We start from the raw sequence: 20,198 nt of genomic DNA, 5'->3' as shown, positions 1-20,198 counted from the left end.
AGCAACTTTGATCTATATCATAGGTGAAACTACGCTTTTCCACACACAATTTATCATAGCGAATAAAGCATCAATCAGATCAGGTAAAATCTCCCCTCTATATACTGTAGCTACATCAGTTAATATCTCCCCCTCTATGTACTGTATCTACATCAGGTAATATCTCCCCTCTATGTACTGTAGCTACATCAGGTAATATCTCCCCCTCTATGTACTGTAGCTACATCAGTTAATATCTCCCCTCTATGTACTGTAGCTACCTCAGGTAATATCTCCCCTCTATGTACTATAGCTATATCAGGTAATCTCTCCCCTCTATGTACTGTAGCTACATCAGGTAATCTCTCCCCTCTATGTACTGTAGCTACATCAGGTAATATCTCCCCTCTATGTACTGTAGCTACATCAGGTAATATCTCCCCCTCTATGTACTGTATCTACATCAGGTAATATCTCCCCTCTATGTACTGTAGCTACCTCAGGTAATCTCTCCCCTCTATGTACTATAGCTACATCAGGTAATCTCTCCCCTCTATGTACTGTAGCTACATCATGTAATATCTCCCCCTCTATGTACTGTATCTACATCAGGTAATATCTCCCCTCTATGTACTGTAGCTACCTCAGGTAATAGCTCCCCTCCATGTACTATAGCTACATCAGGTAATCTCTCCCCTCTATGTACTGTAGCTACATCAGGTAATATCTCCCCCTCTATGTACTGTATCTACATCAGGTAATATCTCCCCTCTATGTACTGTAGCTACCTCAGGTAATCTCTCCCCTCTATGTACTGTAGCTACCTCAGGTAATATCTCCCCCTCTATGTACTATAGCTACATCAGGTAATCTCTCCCCTCTATGTACTGTAGCTACATCAGGTAATCTCTCCCCTCTATGTACTGTATCTACATCAGGTAATCTCCCCTCTATGTACTGTAGCTACCTCAGGTAATCTCTCCCCTCTATGTACTGTAGCTACATCAGGTAATCTCTCCCCTCTATGTACTGTAGCTACATCAGGTAATCTCTCCCCTCTATGTGCTGTAGCTACATCAGGTAAAATCTCCCCTCTATGTACTGTAGTTACATCAGGTAATCTCTCCCCTCTATATACTGTAGCTACATCAGGTAATCTCTCCCCCTCTATGTACTGTAACTACATCAGGTAATCTCTCCCCTCTATGTACTGTAGCTACCTCAGGTAATCTCTCCCCTCTATATACTGTCGCTACATCAGGTAATCTCTCCCCCTTTATGTACTGTAGCTACATCAGGTAATCTCTCCCCTCTATATACTGTAGCTACATCAGGTAATATCTCCCCTCTATGTACTGTAGCTACCTCAGGTAATCTCTCCCCTCTATGTACTGTAGCTACCTCAGGTAATATCTCCCCCTCTATGTACTATAGCTACATCAGGTAATCTCTCCCCTCTATGTACTATAGCTATATCAGGTAATCTCTCCCCTCTATGTACTGTAGCTACATCAGGTAATCTCTCCCCTCTATGTACTGTAGCTACATCAGGTAATATCTCCCCTCTATGTACTGTAGCTACATCAGGTAATATCTCCCCCTCTATGTACTGTATCTACATCAGGTAATATCTCCCCTCTATGTACTGTAGCTACCTCAGGTAATAGCTCCCCTCCATGTACTATAGCTACATCAGGTAATCTCTCCCCTCTATGTACTGTAGCTACATCAGGTAATATCTCCCCCTCTATGTACTGTATCTACATCAGGTAATATCTCCCCTCTATGTACTGTAGCTACCTCAGGTAATAGCTCCCCTCCATGTACTATAGCTACATCAGGTAATCTCTCCCCTCTATGTACTGTAGCTACATCAGGTAATATCTCCCGCTCTATGTACTGTATCTACATCAGGTAATATCTCCCCTCTATGTACTGTAGCTACCTCAGGTAATCTCTCCCCTCTATGTACTGTAGCTACCTCAGGTAATCTCTCCCCTCTATATACTGTCGCTACATCAGGTAATCTCTCCCCCTTTATGTACTGTAGCTACATCAGGTAATCTCTCCCCTCTATATACTGTAGCTACATCAGGTAATCTCTCCCCTCTATATACTGTAGCTACATCAGGTAATCTCTCCCCTCTATGTACTGTAGCTACATAAGGTAATCTTTCCCCTCTATGTACTGTAGTTACATCAGGTAATCTCTCCCCCACTATGTACTGTAGCTACATCAGGTAATCTCTCCTCTCTATATACTGTAGCTACATCAGGTCACCTCTCCCCTCTATATACTGTAGCTACATCAGGTCACCTTTCCCCTCTATATACTGTAGCTACATCAGGTAATCTCTCCCCTCTATATACTGTAGCTGCATCAGGTCACCTCTCCCCTCTATATACTGTATCTACATCAGGTCACCTCTCCCCTCTATGTACTGTAGCTACATCAGGTAATATCTCCCCTCTATGTACTGTAGCTACCTCAGGTCACCTCTCCCCTCTATGTACTCAAGCTACATCAGGTCACCTCTCCCCTCTATATACTGTAGCAACAACAGGTAATCTCTCCCCTCTATGTACTGTAGCTACCTCAGGTCACCTCTCCCCTCTATGTACTCAAGCTACATCAGGTCACCTCTCCCCTCTATGTACTGTGACTACATTAGGTAATCGCTCCCCTCTATATACTGTGACTACATCAGGTCACCTCTCCCCTCTATGTACTGTAGCTACATCAGGTAATATCTCCCCTCTATGTACTGTAGCTACCTCAGGTAATCTCTCCCCTCTATGTACTATAGCTACATCAGGTAATCTCTCCCCTCTATGTACTGTAGCTACATCAGGTAATCTCTCCCCTCTATGTACTGTATCTACATCAGGTAATCTCTCCCCTCTATGTACTGTAGCTACATCACGTAATCTCTCCCCTCTATGTACTGTAGCTACATCAGGTAATCTCTCCCCTCTATGTGCTGTAGCTACATCAGGTAATATCTCCCCTCTATGTACTGTAGTTACATCAGGTAATCTCTCCCCTCTATATACTGTAGCTACATCAGGTAATCTCTCCCCCTCTATGTACTGTAACTACATCAGGTAATCTCTCCCCTCTATGTACTGTAGCTACCTCAGGTAATCTCTTCCCTCTATATACTGTCGCTACATCAGGTAATCTCTCCCCCTCTATGTACTGTAACTACATCAGGTAATCTCTCCCCTCTATGTACTGTAGTTACATCAGGTAATCTCTCCCCCACTATGTACTGTAGCTACATCAGGTAATCTCTCCTCTCTATATACTGTAGCTACATCAGGTCACCTCTCCCCTCTATATACTGTAGCTACATCAGGTCACCTTTCCCATCTATATACTGTAGCTACATCAGGTAATCTCTCCCCTCTATATACTGTAGCTACATCAGGTCACCTCTCCCCTCTATATACTGTATCTACATCAGGTCACCTCTCCCCTCTATGTACTGTAGCTACATCAGGTAATATCACCCCTCTATGTACTGTAGCTACCTCAGGTCACCTCTCCCCTCTATGTACTCAAGCTACATCAGGTCACCTCTCCCCTCTATATACTGTAGCAACATCAGGTAATCTCTCCCCTCTATGTACTGTAGCTACCTCAGGTCACCTCTCCCCTCTATGTACTCAAGCTACATCAGGTCACCTCTCCCCTCTATGTACTGTGACTACATTAGGTAATCTCTCCCCTCTATATACTGTGACTACATCAGGTCACCTCTCCCCTCTATGTACTGTAGCTACATCAGGTAATATCTCCCCTCTATGTACTGTAGCTACCTCAGGTAATCTCTCCCCTCTATGTACTATAGCTACATCAGGTAATCTCTCCCCTCTATGTACTGTAGCTACATCAGGTAATCTCTCCCCTCTATGTACTGTATCTACATCAGGTAATCTCTCCCCTCTATGTACTGTAGCTACATCACGTAATCTCTCCCCTCTATGTACTGTAGCTACATCAGGTAATCTCTCCCCTCTATGTACTGTAGCTACATCAGGTAATCTCTCCCCTCTATGTGCTGTAGCTACATCAGGTAATATCTCCCCTCTATGTACTGTAGTTACATCATGTAATCTCTCCCCTCTATATACTGTAGCTACATCAGGTAATCTCTCCCCCTCTATGTACTGTAACTACATCAGGTAATCTCTCCCCTCTATGTACTGTAGCTACCTCAGGTAATCTCTCCCCTCTATATACTGTCGCTACATCAGGTAATCTCTCCCCCTCTATGTACTGTAACTACATCAGGTAATCTCTCCCCTCTATGTACTGTAACTACATCAGGTAATCTCTCCCCTCTATGTACTGTAGCTACCTCAGGTAATCTCTCCCCTCTATATACTGTCGCTACATCAGGTAATCTCTCCCCCTCTATGTACTGTAACTACATCAGGTAATCTCTCCCCTCTATATACTGTAGCTACATCAGGTAATCTCTCCCCTCTATGTACTGTAGCTACCTCAGGTAATCTCTCCCCTCTATGTACTGTAGCTACCTCAGGTAATCTCTCCCCTCTATATACTGTAGCTACATCAGGTAATCTCTCCCCTCTATGTACTGTAGCTACCTCAGGTAATCTCTCCCCTCTATGTACTGTAGCTACATCAGGTAATCTCTCCCCTCTATGTACTGTAGCTACCTCAGGTAATCTCTCCCCTCTATATACTGTCGCTACATCAGGTAATCTCTCCCCCTCTATGTACTGTAACTACATCAGGTAATCTCTCCCCTCTATATACTGTAGCTACATCAGGTAATCTCTCCCCTCTATGTACTGTAGCTACATCAGGTAATCTCTCCCCTCTATGTACTGTAGCTACCTCAGGTAATCTCTCCCCTCTATATACTGTAGCTACATCAGGTAATCTCTCCCCTCTATGTACTGTGACTACATCAGGTCACCTCTCCCCTCTATATACTGTATCTACATCAGGTCACCTCTCCCCTCTTTGTACTGTGACTACATCAGGTAATCTCTCCCCTCAATATACTGTATCTATATCAGGTCACCTCTCCCCTCTATGTACTGTGACTACATCAGGTAATCTCTCCCCTCTATATACTGTAGCTACATCAGGTAATCTCTCCCCTCTATGTACTGTATCTACATCAGGTAATCTCTCCCCTCTATGTACTGTATCTACATCAGGTAATCTCTCCCCTCTATATACTGTAGCTACATCAGGTAATATCTCTACTGTATGAACAATGTATTGTAGCTACCCGAGACAACATCTTGCACGTTTATTACATGTATGGACATGCCGTTTCCAAGGATTTAAGTGTGTTGTGATCTGTACTAGGACTCGTCCATTATATAAATAATTGTAATTATTATCATTGGAATTCAGAGCTTTGCATAACTGTATAGACATTCGGTTTTATCTTTTAAAATTGAATGTTGTAAACATTCTGTAATTAAGCAATATATATTAGGAAATTGCCAATACAATTGTCTGACAAAATCATTAAAATTGAAAAAAAAAACCATTTAAATTCTAAAGAAATAAAAACCTGTAGTTTAAATAATGACAGGACTAATGTTCACTGTCATGTTTGTCAAGCGAAATAGATTTTTAAGTAAAATAAATAAACCATGGTTGTTAAAAAATTATTCCACATGTAGAGAGTGATAGTAAATATAAAAACAGTTCTCATATTTGTTAAATCATTCAAATTAGATACAGTGACGCAATTCTTAAAAGGCTTGATTGGAATAAACAAATACTTGGAATTCTTTAGAAAAAAAGCAATTTCCATCCCAGTAAGTAAATAAATCTAGACACAGCTAAAGGCTGATGTTGCGTCCAATGAAGAGATAGGTATGATTTTTTATAGAGGGTATGGTGTAAATAACACACTTAGGATGTGAGATACAAGTTGCTGATGACTGTTAACCACTGCTCTGGCTTCTTAAGTGGTATCAGCAATATTAACGGATGGTTTCAATAGAAATTCCGGAGGGATCTCGGCCCCCATCATTGAGATTTTTATTGGTTCTATGTAAGACTGATCTTTCCTCTGCCTTTTTCTTCTTTCCTCTTTTCTTATTGATCCTTTGATAATAAGGAAAACCTACTTATGAAATATAAAGATGTAAAAAGAACTTTCTGGTAAATAACAATAACAAACTTCAACTGACAAAATCAAAGATACCCAACAGTCAGCCACGGTGTTTTCCTGATAAGACTCACAGTTGAACGGGCACAACTGGGGACAAAAGGGATCTTGCACATGAAGATTGAGAAATATCCCTCTAGTGCTTTTCAAGAAAAAGCAAAAACAACCTTCAACTGTCAAAATCCAAGATGGTTACCTGTCAGCCATTTTGTTTTCCCCATCAGTCTAAATTGAATATCACAACTAGGGACCAAGGGAAACCTACATGTTAAGTTTGAGGAATCTCTCTCCCTCCAGTACATTTCAAGAAATAGCAACAAGTATTATTTACTGATGGACGACGGACCATGGATATGCGAATTGAATAGCCTGCCATAATCAGATATTGGGCTAAAAATGTCACAAGTAAATACAGGTTAATTTTGGTGGTTATTTAATAGCATCACCAAATGTTAAGGTCAATATAAAGGTCATTGGTTAAATTGTTTATCAATTCTGATTAGATTTCAAAGATGGCAATCACATTCAGCCATCTTGAATTGCATTTTCACATTTAAAAGTAACTTTAGTCAGGGCCTTTACTTATGATTCAAATTATATTGCATCAATGTCTGCCACATTTACTGATGATGGACGGCACATAATGAATGATAACCATATCAGACCCTTCATCTATGTACAGTTACAAATAGATGCACACAATACTGTAAACGTACTTCATTTGGGGTACTAAAATTTTAGCACATTTCCGAATTTTAACAGATTAGCCCATTGATGAATTGGCTCTCCAAAATTCACTTTATACAGAAAAAGTATATAGAAAGTGCAATGAGTGCAATTGTAATAATGCTTCTAGAGCAAATAGTGCTAAAATAGATTACCGCTAAACTATGCACATTTACAGTTTTCACACTTCGTGATTAAATAAAACAAAAAATGAATAATTATAGATAAGTTTAATAGATAACAAACATCAATAACAAAAGGATATATATATTACAGTACTTGGGTACAGCTTGGTATTTGGATTTTGTCTCTTCAATATTTTTCTGATTATGGATTCAACAGAAAACATTTCTCAGAATCTAACACATATCTGAAAGTGTAACATCAAGTCAGAGTCGACGCGTCAGTCAAGGTTAGGGACGCGTTATTATGTGCCTTGATTGAATGAAGCGAGGGACATACAGTATTTCTTTTTTACACTTTCTCAAACTTCTGGTGGAGAAACTTTGTACTCTTCATCTGTTTCAATTCCAACTTCTTCCTGTCAATGAAGAAAGGCACATATAAAAATTCTGTATTAAAGTGTGTGACACCATTTCTTTACTGATGTTGTTTGGGAGAGCACAGAAAAGGGTAAAAGAACTGAAGTCAGCATCCCAGCCAATCAAGTGTGTTTTTAGAAACTGAGTGTAAAATGTTCAATGATTATAAAATACTTGTATAAAGAAATTGCTGAACCAGATACTACAAAATAGCATAAGATCACTTTAGTTATTCAGAATTTGAATTAAAATACATCAGACACTTAACATGCTAACACATTGGTTTATAAAACATGTTGTTTACAATCATGAGACGGGTGTGTGTACGTTCAAAAATGTTAAAGTGTGCAGAGTAATCCCTGTCAGGGATTTTCCTTATTTTTCAACTGGGTCCAGGGTCCATTGAATTGGAATGTCTATGTGACATTTGGAAAAACGAAAAATAAAGAAATGCATACAAATTTCAGCTTTTCTGTGATGAATATTGCCTTTATATTATTTTTGATTTCATTTTGTTATCTATAGATTTTATTTTTTTTTATCTTTCAAAAAGTACCTTAGTATAAGTCTTTGTAGATAAAACTTACTTTATCATTCAAAAGTGACTTCAAAATTGGGAATTTTTCAGTGGCAAATTGGGAATTTCCACAAGATTTTTTTTAGAGGAATGGGTCCTTTTCATACCCTGTTTCTATTGAAGGAAAATCCCTGCCTGTATTTACATATAAAGTGTCGGTAAGGATATCAATATTAACAAAAAAAATACATGGCAAACATCAGCTTGTGTCAATATATGGACATGGGTATGTAGTTCATAAGAATGACAGAACTATCCTTCTTAGTCAATTATTGACACTTTGCGTGACATGTAGGGGTACACTTACGTATAGTTGTTTCTTTGTTTTTGGATAGCCTTCCAGGACTGCATTCAGAATGTCATTTGCCTGTCAAGAATAGTCATAATCTACCTAGAGTTATAGTATAATTTCATATACAAAGGTCACATCAACATGTCTGATACATAAAAATGCTTAATAAGAAATAGAAAAGGAAAGTGGTCAATTCACAAAAAAAAATCAATAAATTTCAACATACTGAATCCCACATTTGACAACTACAAATCATTTATTCATAAGACCATTTTAAATACTATATTTACTCTGGTCTCCTCTATAACACGGACATGTTTTCTCTTAATCAATCTACATTGTGGTCTTCTGCAGCATTTTAAAAATATGTCTCACCATTCTCTTCCTTTTCCTCCATTCCTTGACAAAACCTTTACGTGAATTATAAATCTGTAAGAGAATATTCAGTACAATGATATAAACATGAATTATTTTCAGAACGATTATTAATCTAAAACAACATTATTTTATCAGTATGTGAATTTAATACTAAAATATAACCCATCAAAGTGTTAATTTTATCATTAATGTTATATTAAGTGTTTCTGCAGTGGAATATTGATTTTAATGTGTATACATCTTTAAAATTTGAATTTTTATTTGATGTACTGTTACCGTACACTACCAGATAATGTATTAATGTAGTACATGACAGAACTTATTTCAGCACACTCCATCACTCCAAGATGTAATAACACGCAGTAGACTGATAGTTCCTTTTTATTAAAGGTAGGAGCTGGATAACTGGGACAATTTGTGTGTAAAACAGAGAAATTTGTCTGCAAAACACATCCTGGATATCAATAATATAATAGTTAATTAAGGTTTCATGGGACTCGACCCTATATGACAGTCACACTAGTTTATCAGCATATTTCATTAGTAGCTCGTCATATGAATCATTTACCAATATCTCGCATTAAATGAAATCGAAAAACTGATTTGTGAATACTGACGTCATATCAATTCAATAGTAATGAAGCAAGGTTAACTCCCTTCGTTACCATACCTTGTCTTTTTCCTGAGGTGTGATGGTGTTCCCACCTTCCTTTAACTTGATCAACTTTTGTTTACAGACTGAACACTTCAAACAAAAATAAAAGATGACTGCAGACAATCATAAGTTTTAAATCAGTTATGATTTTGGTTTTATTTTTAATTTTTTTTTTGCAGCTATATTGCAGTTTGCAGCAAAATGTATGCATTTTTTGTACAGAAATTACAAAGCAGACTCTTAAATTTCTCCATTAAATTGTATTTTCAATGTCTAAATTTTATCACAATTTTATTCTGTGCTCCGAGATAATGAAAATTTACCTGTATGTCAAATATCAAACAAATGGCTCATAGGGCCTGTATCACTCATCTATCATGACTACTGATATTTCCAGAACACCTATCTATCAGCAATATGATCTTGTCTGGTTTTCAGAGTATTATCTATTCATTATTACCTCTTTTTCAAGTTCTGCCAGCTGCTTTTTGGCTTCTTCTGTAGATATTGTGTTGTTTAGGCCTTTCAATTCTGCATGAAGTCAATTTTAAATGATAAGCTTACATAAAAAAAACTCATTTCATTTTCAATACACCACATTGTGACACGAGTCAATTGAATCAATAATACTAGTAAATCTTTTTCTGTTGATCATTTAAACTGACAAAATGAAAATAATTTCTGTGGAACAGACATAGATTTGTCCCTTATCCAAGCAATGAACGTATCAATAAAATGACCAATCAACCAGAGTATTAGACAGTACTGACCACTGTCCAGTCTGCGGACCTCGTCCCCACGCCTCTTGGTCAGCTCAGACAACTGTGATATCTGGGCATCCATCTCCTTGATCTCCCCATCATCAACATCAGGAAACTGTGACTATAGACAATGCACAAGAATTGACCAATTGTCAAACAAAGTTTGGTTTACGGTAATCAATTAAGCATTGACAACTAAAATGTGTATTATATTTTTACAAGAAATATATAGGAAAAGATTATGATTTTCAACAGTGCCAAGGAAAAAATTTAAAAGTTGGCACACTCAAGGATCTTTGAACAACACTAGTTGTTCCAAATAATTAATTTAATTGATGATTAGTTGTTTTACCTTCAGCCTATATGACTAATATATAATATAATTGATCATGATTTTTATGATCGATCATGGATTGACTAGCTATAACATGGAAATTTTCAAGATTTACAACTGACTTCAACAATCAACAGTTTATAAATGAACAATATCACTGGTAAATTGAAATAAAAATGCATCAAAAAAACATTTTAAAACATAACTAGATGCCTAAGACATATCCACAACATTTTCCACTATTTTCGTTAACGATTTGGCAGATATTTCCCTTTCTGTTCATGATTGATCAATAATTGATCATCGATCGTTTATTTATAATGATTCTAAACATCACACTTCCCCATCCTAAGATGCAAAATATGCAATATACAAAATAAGGGTCAAGAATATAACTATAGACCAGTCAATTAAAATTAAACACAGTGATTTCTATTCTAATTGAAATCACAAATATTCATTTCATATCGTTCAGCTAAGAGTGACAGTTATTCTGTGTTTACCTGATCTGCTACGTAGACTTTCTGTTTACCGTACACTTTCTCTCTGATCTTTCCAGCCTCTGTCAACCCCTCGCATGCCTTCACTACTGCCTGGAAATTAAATAAACAGTGTCACAATTCAACTTCCCTACAAAATCTACTTGATGAACAATTTTTTACTCCATAATAGTCCACTAGATCCTACTGCCAAGACAATGCAAGCAGGCTGGCTAGCAGTTGTAAGCTACATTTTTGTATGTGTATTTTAATATATCCATACGAAAGAGATTTTTTTTTTTTTCAGTTTTAAAATCTTTTTATTCATCCTTTTGCATATTATAAGTACATGAAATTGTTGTGTATGTAGGTTGTATGGGTGTTACGAGATCACATAATTGTACAGTCAAGGGGAGATAATCTAACTCCATATGTATATGAGTTATTCCCCTTTGTTGTAATTCTTTTCGTTTGTGAGATATATTATGATTATTCTTTATAAAGACTTGGAACAGAAAAGACGTGTCTGGTTTTGCTTGCGATATGTAGCGTAAAGCGAGTTCCCCATACCTCACAGTTCATTACATGGTGGAGAATCTAAATCCGGTTTGGTGTTCATCAACTATTATGTAACTTTTTATTGTATATTCGCCGGTGTGGCCGGCGAGTCAGCCTCGGCTCGTCGGCCAGACATCAGACATTTCACGCCATGTGCTTTTTTGCGGGAAGATGTACATGTGGACTTCTGACGTATTCACACTATTAAAACCACTGAAAGCATTTATCAATTGATGACATTTATAATATATCAGATTTATACATGTGTATTGATGCAAGAAGAAACATTCCATGTTCCACTGTTTATGACTTTATATTTCATACAATGTGCGATGACGTCACCAACATGATGATACTGATAGATGGAGGATCTGATCATGAGTGTGACTACGGTCCGCGGTTTCATTTAATTTACTCCGTTCTTCCAAGGAAAAGTATTCCTTTACCCAGATCTGTACATTGTACCTAGCGTCTAACCATGACCCCAGGATAATGCTGACGGTATTTCGCTGAATTCAGTTGTTGGCTTGTTGCAGTTAATTTTCCATTAACATTTCATCTCGGTTCCAGTTCCAGTCTGACAGCTTCAACTTATATTATACTGGTCTACCTACAGATATCTGGACTACATACCAATATTTGAACTTATTTTCAACCTACTATAGCTAGCAGTGATGTTCGACTTGCAACAAATGAAGAATCTGAACTAGACATTTATTATATTCAACAAAAAAATATGTACCTTTTATCTAGCTCTTGATTCATTAATGTTGATTATTATTGCTCTTTTGCCATGTTTTAATTATATAGCACAACATCTTTGTTTTCCAAATACTATGAATGTTTTCTCAGATTAATTATATCAGAAATACACTATCAATTAAGAGCGAAATCTCTGCTGATATTACTGTGATAATATGTCATATTGGTTAACAATTTATACTAGGATGAGCATATGTCATTGGATAGATTTAGGATGGTATTATGTTGTATGTCATGTAGTTTGCCATGGAATTCTGTGCTTTGGTATGTATTTAGTAATATTTAGATATTATATTTGTGTTTTGATTGAAGAACCATAAGGCCATGCCGAGATCTTTTTCAGCGCGTATATATGAAGCTACGGCAAGGCTGATAGGAATAAGTATAAAGCTGGCAGGTTAATGTTATATATTGTTTGATTAGTTGAAAGTTTTATTACGGTTCATTACTCTATAACTTTTAATCACATGGTCTTATGACGCAACATGATGATGCTGCAATGATATACGCAGTTAGTTGAGTAATGCCAGAACAAACTATTTGGATATCTCTTAAACATGTATCAATATTGTCTTATATAAGTTTATTGAATCTTGAGCTTGATAGAACGTTACAGAAGTTTAACTTGATATGCTAAGCTGAATATCTAAAGTCATCTGTATGTTAAATCTCTTTCACCTTTGCTATTGTTGTCTGGATGTTGTATGTGTGATCCATATTGAGCTCAATGGAAAGTGCAAGTGTGAGAGTTAGTTATCAGGAATTGCATTGTATGAAAATGATTTTTATACTATTAAGTACATATCATTGTTGCAAATTATTGGACATTATCTTCTGGTTATAGTACTTTATTTTCAACAATTTTCTAACATTTTCGTAACAGGTCAAATACAGTATATTTATTTGGTTCGATATTATTTTCACCTTTTCATTATTTATGATAATCTCGTACACCCATGGTAAAATTGTGTATGCCAAATTTTATTTTGTGGGCGGGGATGTTGTGTATGTAGGTTGTATGGGTGTTACGAGATCACATAATTGTACAGTCAAGGGGAGATAATCTAACTCCATATGTATATGAGTTATTCCCCTTCGTTGTAATTCTTTTCGTTTGTGAGATATATTATGATTATTCTTTATAAAGACTTGGAACAGAAAAGACGTGTCTGGTTTTGCTTGCGATATGTAGCGTAAAGCGAGTTCCCCATACCGCACAGTTCATTACAAAATACATGGAAAAAACATCAATTATAGATACAGTTTTACAGCAACACAATATCATTTTTTTGAGAAGAGCATCAAGGGTGACAATGATTAGGTATACATAATAATAACATTTTAGAAAATGCGTACATGTATATATATTGAAACAATGTTTAATGGCTAATAGAAATAAAGTATGTATTGAAATTGAACAATTAAGATAAAGATGTACCATTGTTGAAGTATTAAGAGGTTGAAAGGTGTACATATATAGTATTGAAGAGTTATGACTCTTACTGAAAATACACCACTTCTGTGTATAAGTATATATATGTATGCATTCAGTAAATGTGTGAAAGCTGTATTAAATGTTGTAAACAATAAGGGAAAAAAATTCTTTATTTCTTGTTTTATATTACTCTATTCACTACGTATACTTGCCTTATATAAGTACATGCCATAAAATCAGTTATTAACAATAGCTAATTTCAATAGCCTTTTTATATTATATGCAGATCCAGATATAGCTTTTAATCAAAGGGGGACAAGTCTCAAAAAATAATACTCAGGTAGCTTGCATTTCCGCTGTTTCTTAAAACCATTATATATATTCTATAATATACAATCATGCAACATCTCCAGTTTATGCAAGTGATGGTCAACTTACTAAACATATATATGTTATAACTCTTCAATACATATGAAAGAGAATGATACAGATTTTTATTTGTAGAATTACGTACATGTCGTATTGGAAAATATCACGGTATGGTAGTGGCCATTGTTACAGGTAAGGGACTGGACAGTGACAGACTTCATGTCGCTTTTTAATTAAAGCATTATCTATACTGCTAGGGTAGTGGAATAAATTATGCCCTGATTATTATTTAGCAACTTTTTAGACACAAACTAAAGGCACAGGGCCCTTGATTGAGGGCCAGGGCCCTGGGCATTTTTGAAAATAAAGACAGGGAGCAGCGCTCTGCGAACCCGACATAGCTGGAACACTGTCAGTGGATCATCATGATCATCGGCCAGCTGCGATTTACTCACCTGTGACCTTTCACCAATAAAAGTGCTACAAGTGCTAAGCCTTTTCCTTTCAGTGATTACATGCATGGCTGTTAGCCAATAATAAGACAAACAGACAGTATCTGTATATATGCTGCATTATGCATATATGATCATGTCCCTGCCTCAACGTGTATCATGTGTATACATCATGTAACATGTATATGTATTTGTCTATTTTTGTAAGTGCATTCATATTTTAAATTAAGGATCAGTTGCCTCTGGACTCTCGATCTAGATGACCAATAACTATATATATATAATGATATTAAATATATAACTTAGCAACACAAATGACGAAGGAAGACAACTATTTGAGTTGACTCGTGCCCTGACCGGGCCTCGAACTCACAACCTACGGCACCCAATTGGCTAGCCAGAAATACCCTCAGCTTATACTGCTGCCGCGCTGCGCCACATCGGCATTCTATATTAATATACTCACAGTTTTGCCAAATTCCTTGTGAAGATTGTTGACTATGTCTATTGCACTGTATGGTCTGTTCTGTCGGTTGAGATAGTCTAAAACTGCTTTCACTGCTGCAAAAGTTTAACACAAGTCAGAGCATGCTACATATCATGATCAGTAACTATAAAACTAGTTGGGTCTCTATATAAGTGTAATCTAACCTTTCAGTAAAGTTACATGGCTTACAAATAATATTAAATCAATTTTAATTTCATTTTTTCATAAATGTTATTTGCAGTTTTTCATAACATGAGTGACTATATTAGATAATGAGATCAGGGGCCTGGGCAGTAAAGAGGAATGGACATATTATGTAAATAATATCAAACATAGAAATTTGAATCTAGATCTGGTATTTAACAACCAGAGCTACACATATATACAAGTGGATATATATCTATCGTGTAAAATGTCCCTGGACACTGGAGTGAACACTGCACTGCAACTTTAGTGGTGCATTGACACATTGAGGGAAACTCGAGCTATTCCCTATTAAGCAATTATACTATGAATCTACCAATGTGTAACAGGAGAGGAGAATATGTAGCGGCCAGACCAGGGTTCGAACCCGGGACCTCCGAACACTAGCCGGATGCTCTACCAATACAATTGAGCTATCTGGTCACCGATATGATCGACTCAGTCCAGTCCCACTACACACCTCCCTCCTTTTTTCAAGTCTTCGCCCTCGAAGACACACTAGACCCTTATACCACCACCGTGGGTATTTTAGTTGGGCGCCAATTTTGTAACAGGAGAGGAGAAAATGTAGCAGCCAGACCAGGGTTCGAACCCGGGACCTCCGAACACTAGCCGGATGCTCTACCAATTGAGCTATCTGGTCACCGATGATCGACCCAGTCCAGTCCCGCTACACATGTAAGTGAAAATTTGCATGGCGTTAGTCATATCTAATGGTGTCATAAGTATGTAGAGAGGGAATCAAAATCTTCGAATCATTAACAAATTCCTGGGCATGCAAAATGTCCAATGACATTCACACTTCCTGGTCACTCATATTATGTGTAGCGGGACTGAACTGGGTTGATCATCGGTGACCAGGTAGTATCTTAATTGGTAGAGCACCGGCTAGTGTACATGTTCGGAGGTCCGAGTTTGATTAACCCCGGTCTGGACGCTACATTTTCTCCTCTCCTGTTACAAAATTGGCACCCAACTAAAATACTGATGGTGGTGGTATAAGGGTCTCGTGTGTCTTCAAGGGCAAAGGCCAAAGGAGGGAGATGTGTAGCGGGACTGGACTGGGTCGATCATCGGTGACCATGCAAGTAGCTCAATTGCTAGAGCATCTGGCTAGATGTTTGGAGTTCCCGGGTTTGAACCCCGGTCTGGCCTCTGCATTTTCTCCTCTCCTGTTACATATAGGTATATTGTATATGTATATAGTCTATATATTTATTAGATTATCAGTGTTGTTTATATAATCAAATAATAATGTACCAGATTTGAGCACAGGGGGACACCGGTACCGCTTATAATGATGAGTCATAGTATAGGGACAGTCATATCGAGTCTGAGATGTATATATGTGATATACACGTCTCTGATCGAGTGTTACGATACAACTTATATTACAAGAAAGGTTTTTATTCGGGTGGGGTGGGGTGGGGGGGGGGGGGGGGGGGGAGGTTCAGCTGATCTGTGTAATCCCCGGTGCGAATGTATGCAGAGAAATTTTGATTCTTTAAACTGTGTTTGGACAGTAAAGTGTCAATTTATAATATAACATTATCATGCAATTTACCTTGCGCATCCTTAGCCTTGCTCATTTTTCTCGAAACACTGACTGAGAGTCGAAGTAGGATGATGTAAACAGACTTTGTAAGATAGCGGGAAACCTCCAATGCAGAAGATGTCTTTACAAGGGAGGTCACTCAAGATCTATATCGATACAACTAACATTGATAAACAACTCGGTACTGTAATCTTTCTAAAATATAGTTTATTGGAAGTTTTGACGGGGAAAAAGTTTGTTTGTAAATTAGAGCTAAAAAAGGTTTGCTCCTTAAAGATTACAATTACAAAAGTTTGATTTGATGCATTAAAAAGATTGAAAGAATCAAAATTCAATTTTTTTTTGGGAGGGGAGGGGAGGGGAGGGGGGGGGGGGGGGGGCGAATTCTAGGTAATAATTGTTTTTAATATCTAATACATGTGCTTTAAAACTATTGTGTGAAATATATTCTTACAATAGCATAATAAAAGTGATTGTGATGTATTAAATTGTTGTTTTGTTTCAATCTGCATATATACATATGTATCAGCTTCACATGTAGTATTGCTTTATTTTATTAAACTTAATGATCACCAAAAAACAAGATACTTTGCTGATATTTGCTGATACTTATACATTAGATCTGTATCCTTCTCATCAATTAAAAGACAGGATGAATGATCAAATTTTATAAACTGATATAAATAGACTAGCAACGGATGATGAAATCACAAATATTAACACTTTATTTTCAAAATGAAAGAAATATTCACAATGCCATTGGAAAATTAAAAAAGAAATTGAACAGTTCAAATGGAATTAGAAATATTTGAGTTATAAACTGTTTCCCACTGAGTTTGAAAAAAAAATTGACCCTGCATGATAAAAATCCCAGGCCCTTACCTTGAAGTTATACCGTGTCACATTACATTAGTTTGATTTTTTTTTCAACAGTAACATTATAACCTACAATGTTTAAGCCTGCATGTCTTGTTTTTTTTTTATTTTATAATGCCTACATATGTATGCCAGTATGTCCCTTGCTCTTTTTAAATTCGGGACAGCCGGACCATATATGGACCCCAGAATACAACATACATAAATGTACATCTCCATATTAGATATATTCATTCCAGGTAATTATGAAATTACCGCTACATCAATACAAATGTAATATAAAAATTACTGACCTTTAATTATTTAATTACTGACCTCGTCAAAGGTTCATAACTGATAAATATTATATATATTGTAGTATTTTGACCGTTTGACATTGAGGTGTCTTTTTGTCTGGATATATATACATGTACTTTATACAGATACCATGCAGTAAGAGGAGTTTGTCATATTAGTCCTCTTGGAAAACGTCAGTACGGGCACAGGTGCCTGACTCGTTTTATGAAATAATAGCATATAAGAGTATATGTAAATGTACTCTTTTATGTTATTATTTTATATAACGAGTCAGGCATCTGTGGTACAGGTAACACATTGTGATTGATGATAGTCATTACTGTATAATCCTCATGCTCGTAGCCAAGTTATTTTGTATGTGTATGCAGAGAAATGAAATGCGGGGGTGAATGAGAACCGTATTATGATATACAGTTAAGTGTTTGGACAATTTAAGTCCGTCATTTAACTATGTCCGAATAGTTACGTTGTCCTGTTTTCTTGAAACAATGAGCCTTGTGCAGCATTTAGAATGATAATTTGTGTTGACTTTATCTTAGTTTGCACGCTTGGAACACGTTTACATAATGTCCGAATATGTGTTCAATAACCATACGTACATGACCATAGTCCATTTGGGCAAAGCAATACCTTTCCTTTGGGAAGGGCTATAAAATAAAGAAATCAAGACCAAAAACCTTAGATCTACCTTGTATTTTAAGTCGCGTTACCGTAATACGACGTTTTCGGATGATCATTGCGACAATGAGCGATGTTTTCATGACAGTATATATGTGTAGGTAAAATTCATTTATATATAAAAGTACTGTTGTAGTTATAAAAGTTCCAGTAAAGTTGAATTGAATTTAATATAAATTGAATCTTTCAACTGTACCGGTGGTCATAACTGTAGCTCGACATGTGTTCTAGAGTTAAGGTAAAAGCTGGAATTATAACGATTATCATTATACTCAGATAGGGGTTGATTGATTGTTCGGGTCATAGCCGAGCCTAGGACACTCTCTCAAATAGGGGTCAGAGTTCAGAAGGTTAAATAGCAGGGAACTGTGTTCATGCGACAACCCAGGAAAATTACACTTGGTCTCGTTTGGAGACGTTAATCCCACTATTTAGCAGCCTTCATATATAAGGCAAAACATTCGTGACAGCATTGGTGTGCAAACCTAATGGTTTAAAATACATTCTACCATGTTTGCTATGTAACGCCAGTTTTGATTGGTTAAAAACCATGTATTATTTTCCAATAACCCACGCTCGTGCCAATAATACACGCTCGTGAGTCACGGCTGTTACCATTTTAAATATCTAATATTCACCCGTTTCATAAAAGGTATCTTCGCTAGCCAAGGCTTCTGATTACGTTACACTCCACGAACCCTGCGGCCTTCGTTATTAATTCAATTGCAAAATATCCTCGTCCTCGTTGTATATCCTGCAATAATACACGAATCATCGTTAATTATTTCTTAATTAATTTACTAACTTCATCGAAGATCAGACAGCGGGTACATACATAATATCAAAATTTGTACATTTGAAAATTGTATTTCTGTGTCTATCTGCATTCAGAAAGTTGTGTTTCATTATATTCAATGACATTCCTTAGCATATATAGCAACGTTTACCTAACGTTTGAAAGCAAAACAGTTTCCTTAGAAGTATTGATTCATTTCTGCATCTTACTAACTGTCATGTAGTGAGGATAATTCCAATAGTGAATTTTGTACTCTATGCGTATATATAACACCGGACCTGTTCTTTTGGTTAATGTTTTATAATTTATTTTAAGATTAACAGTAACAAATATGTAAATGAGACTTCACCCTGGTTTCCGGTTGTAAGTAGTCCTTTATAGGAATGGCACCAAAGGGAAGATGGTGGGCTAGATCAGACCCCAGAAACAATTTAAACGTTATTATGCCCAAATTTTACACCATATTTAATGAGCAATTTAAATATGTAAATGAGATATTATCTCTAATTTCCACTATTCGCTCATTCACTACATCTACATGTACAATAATGTAGATGATATAGGCCCTTATCTTACTTTTCTCAATTGAGAAATTATCAGATTATTTTTTAAGTTTCATGCAATTTGTGCCGAAATACACACGTACATATTTGAAAAGAAATGTCTTCGTTTTGTATAATTATTATAATGGAATGAGTTAAATTATGATTTTATGTTGTACTGTATTGTGTTTCGGCATATTATCATGATAACATCAGATAATACATTATTAAGGGATAGCAGGTCTAACAATGATATATAGTTTAAATTCAGTGCAGATCTAAATATACTAGTTA

General features: G+C 36.5%; 1 protein-coding gene across 1 annotated transcript; it reads right to left on the bottom strand.

Moving 5' to 3' along the window:
* Positions 1–7,090: 7,090 nt before the first annotated feature.
* On the bottom strand, positions 7,091–16,843 carry LOC117343476 (homologous-pairing protein 2 homolog). The gene is made up of 9 exons (XM_033905844.1): positions 16,725–16,843; positions 14,936–15,030; positions 10,918–11,007; positions 10,090–10,201; positions 9,780–9,850; positions 9,335–9,409; positions 8,662–8,715; positions 8,302–8,361; positions 7,091–7,416 (listed from the first exon to the last, which is right to left on the bottom strand). Exons 1-9 carry the CDS (start codon positions 16,747–16,749, stop codon positions 7,360–7,362), a joined length of 639 nt encoding a protein of 212 aa, XP_033761735.1. The 5' UTR covers positions 16,750–16,843; the 3' UTR covers positions 7,091–7,359.
* Positions 16,844–20,198: the final 3,355 nt, after the last annotated feature.

Source organism: Pecten maximus, chromosome 15 (assembly GCF_902652985.1).
Source record: "Pecten maximus chromosome 15, xPecMax1.1, whole genome shotgun sequence".
Classification (NCBI taxonomy): Eukaryota; Metazoa; Mollusca; class Bivalvia; order Pectinida; family Pectinidae; genus Pecten; species Pecten maximus.
This window is presented reverse-complemented; position numbering and strand designations above follow the sequence as displayed.

Coding starts and splice junctions, on each gene's coding strand:
- LOC117343476 (XM_033905844.1), bottom strand. CDS start 16,749: ATGAGCAAGGCTAAGGATGCGCAAG. Junction 11,008..14,935: donor ACAAGGAATTTGGCAAAACT/GTGAGTATATTA, acceptor TTTAATTTCCAG/GCAGTAGTGAAGGCATGCGA. Junction 8,362..8,661: donor GGAGGAAAAGGAAGAGAATG/GTGAGACATATT, acceptor TATTCTTGACAG/GCAAATGACATTCTGAATGC.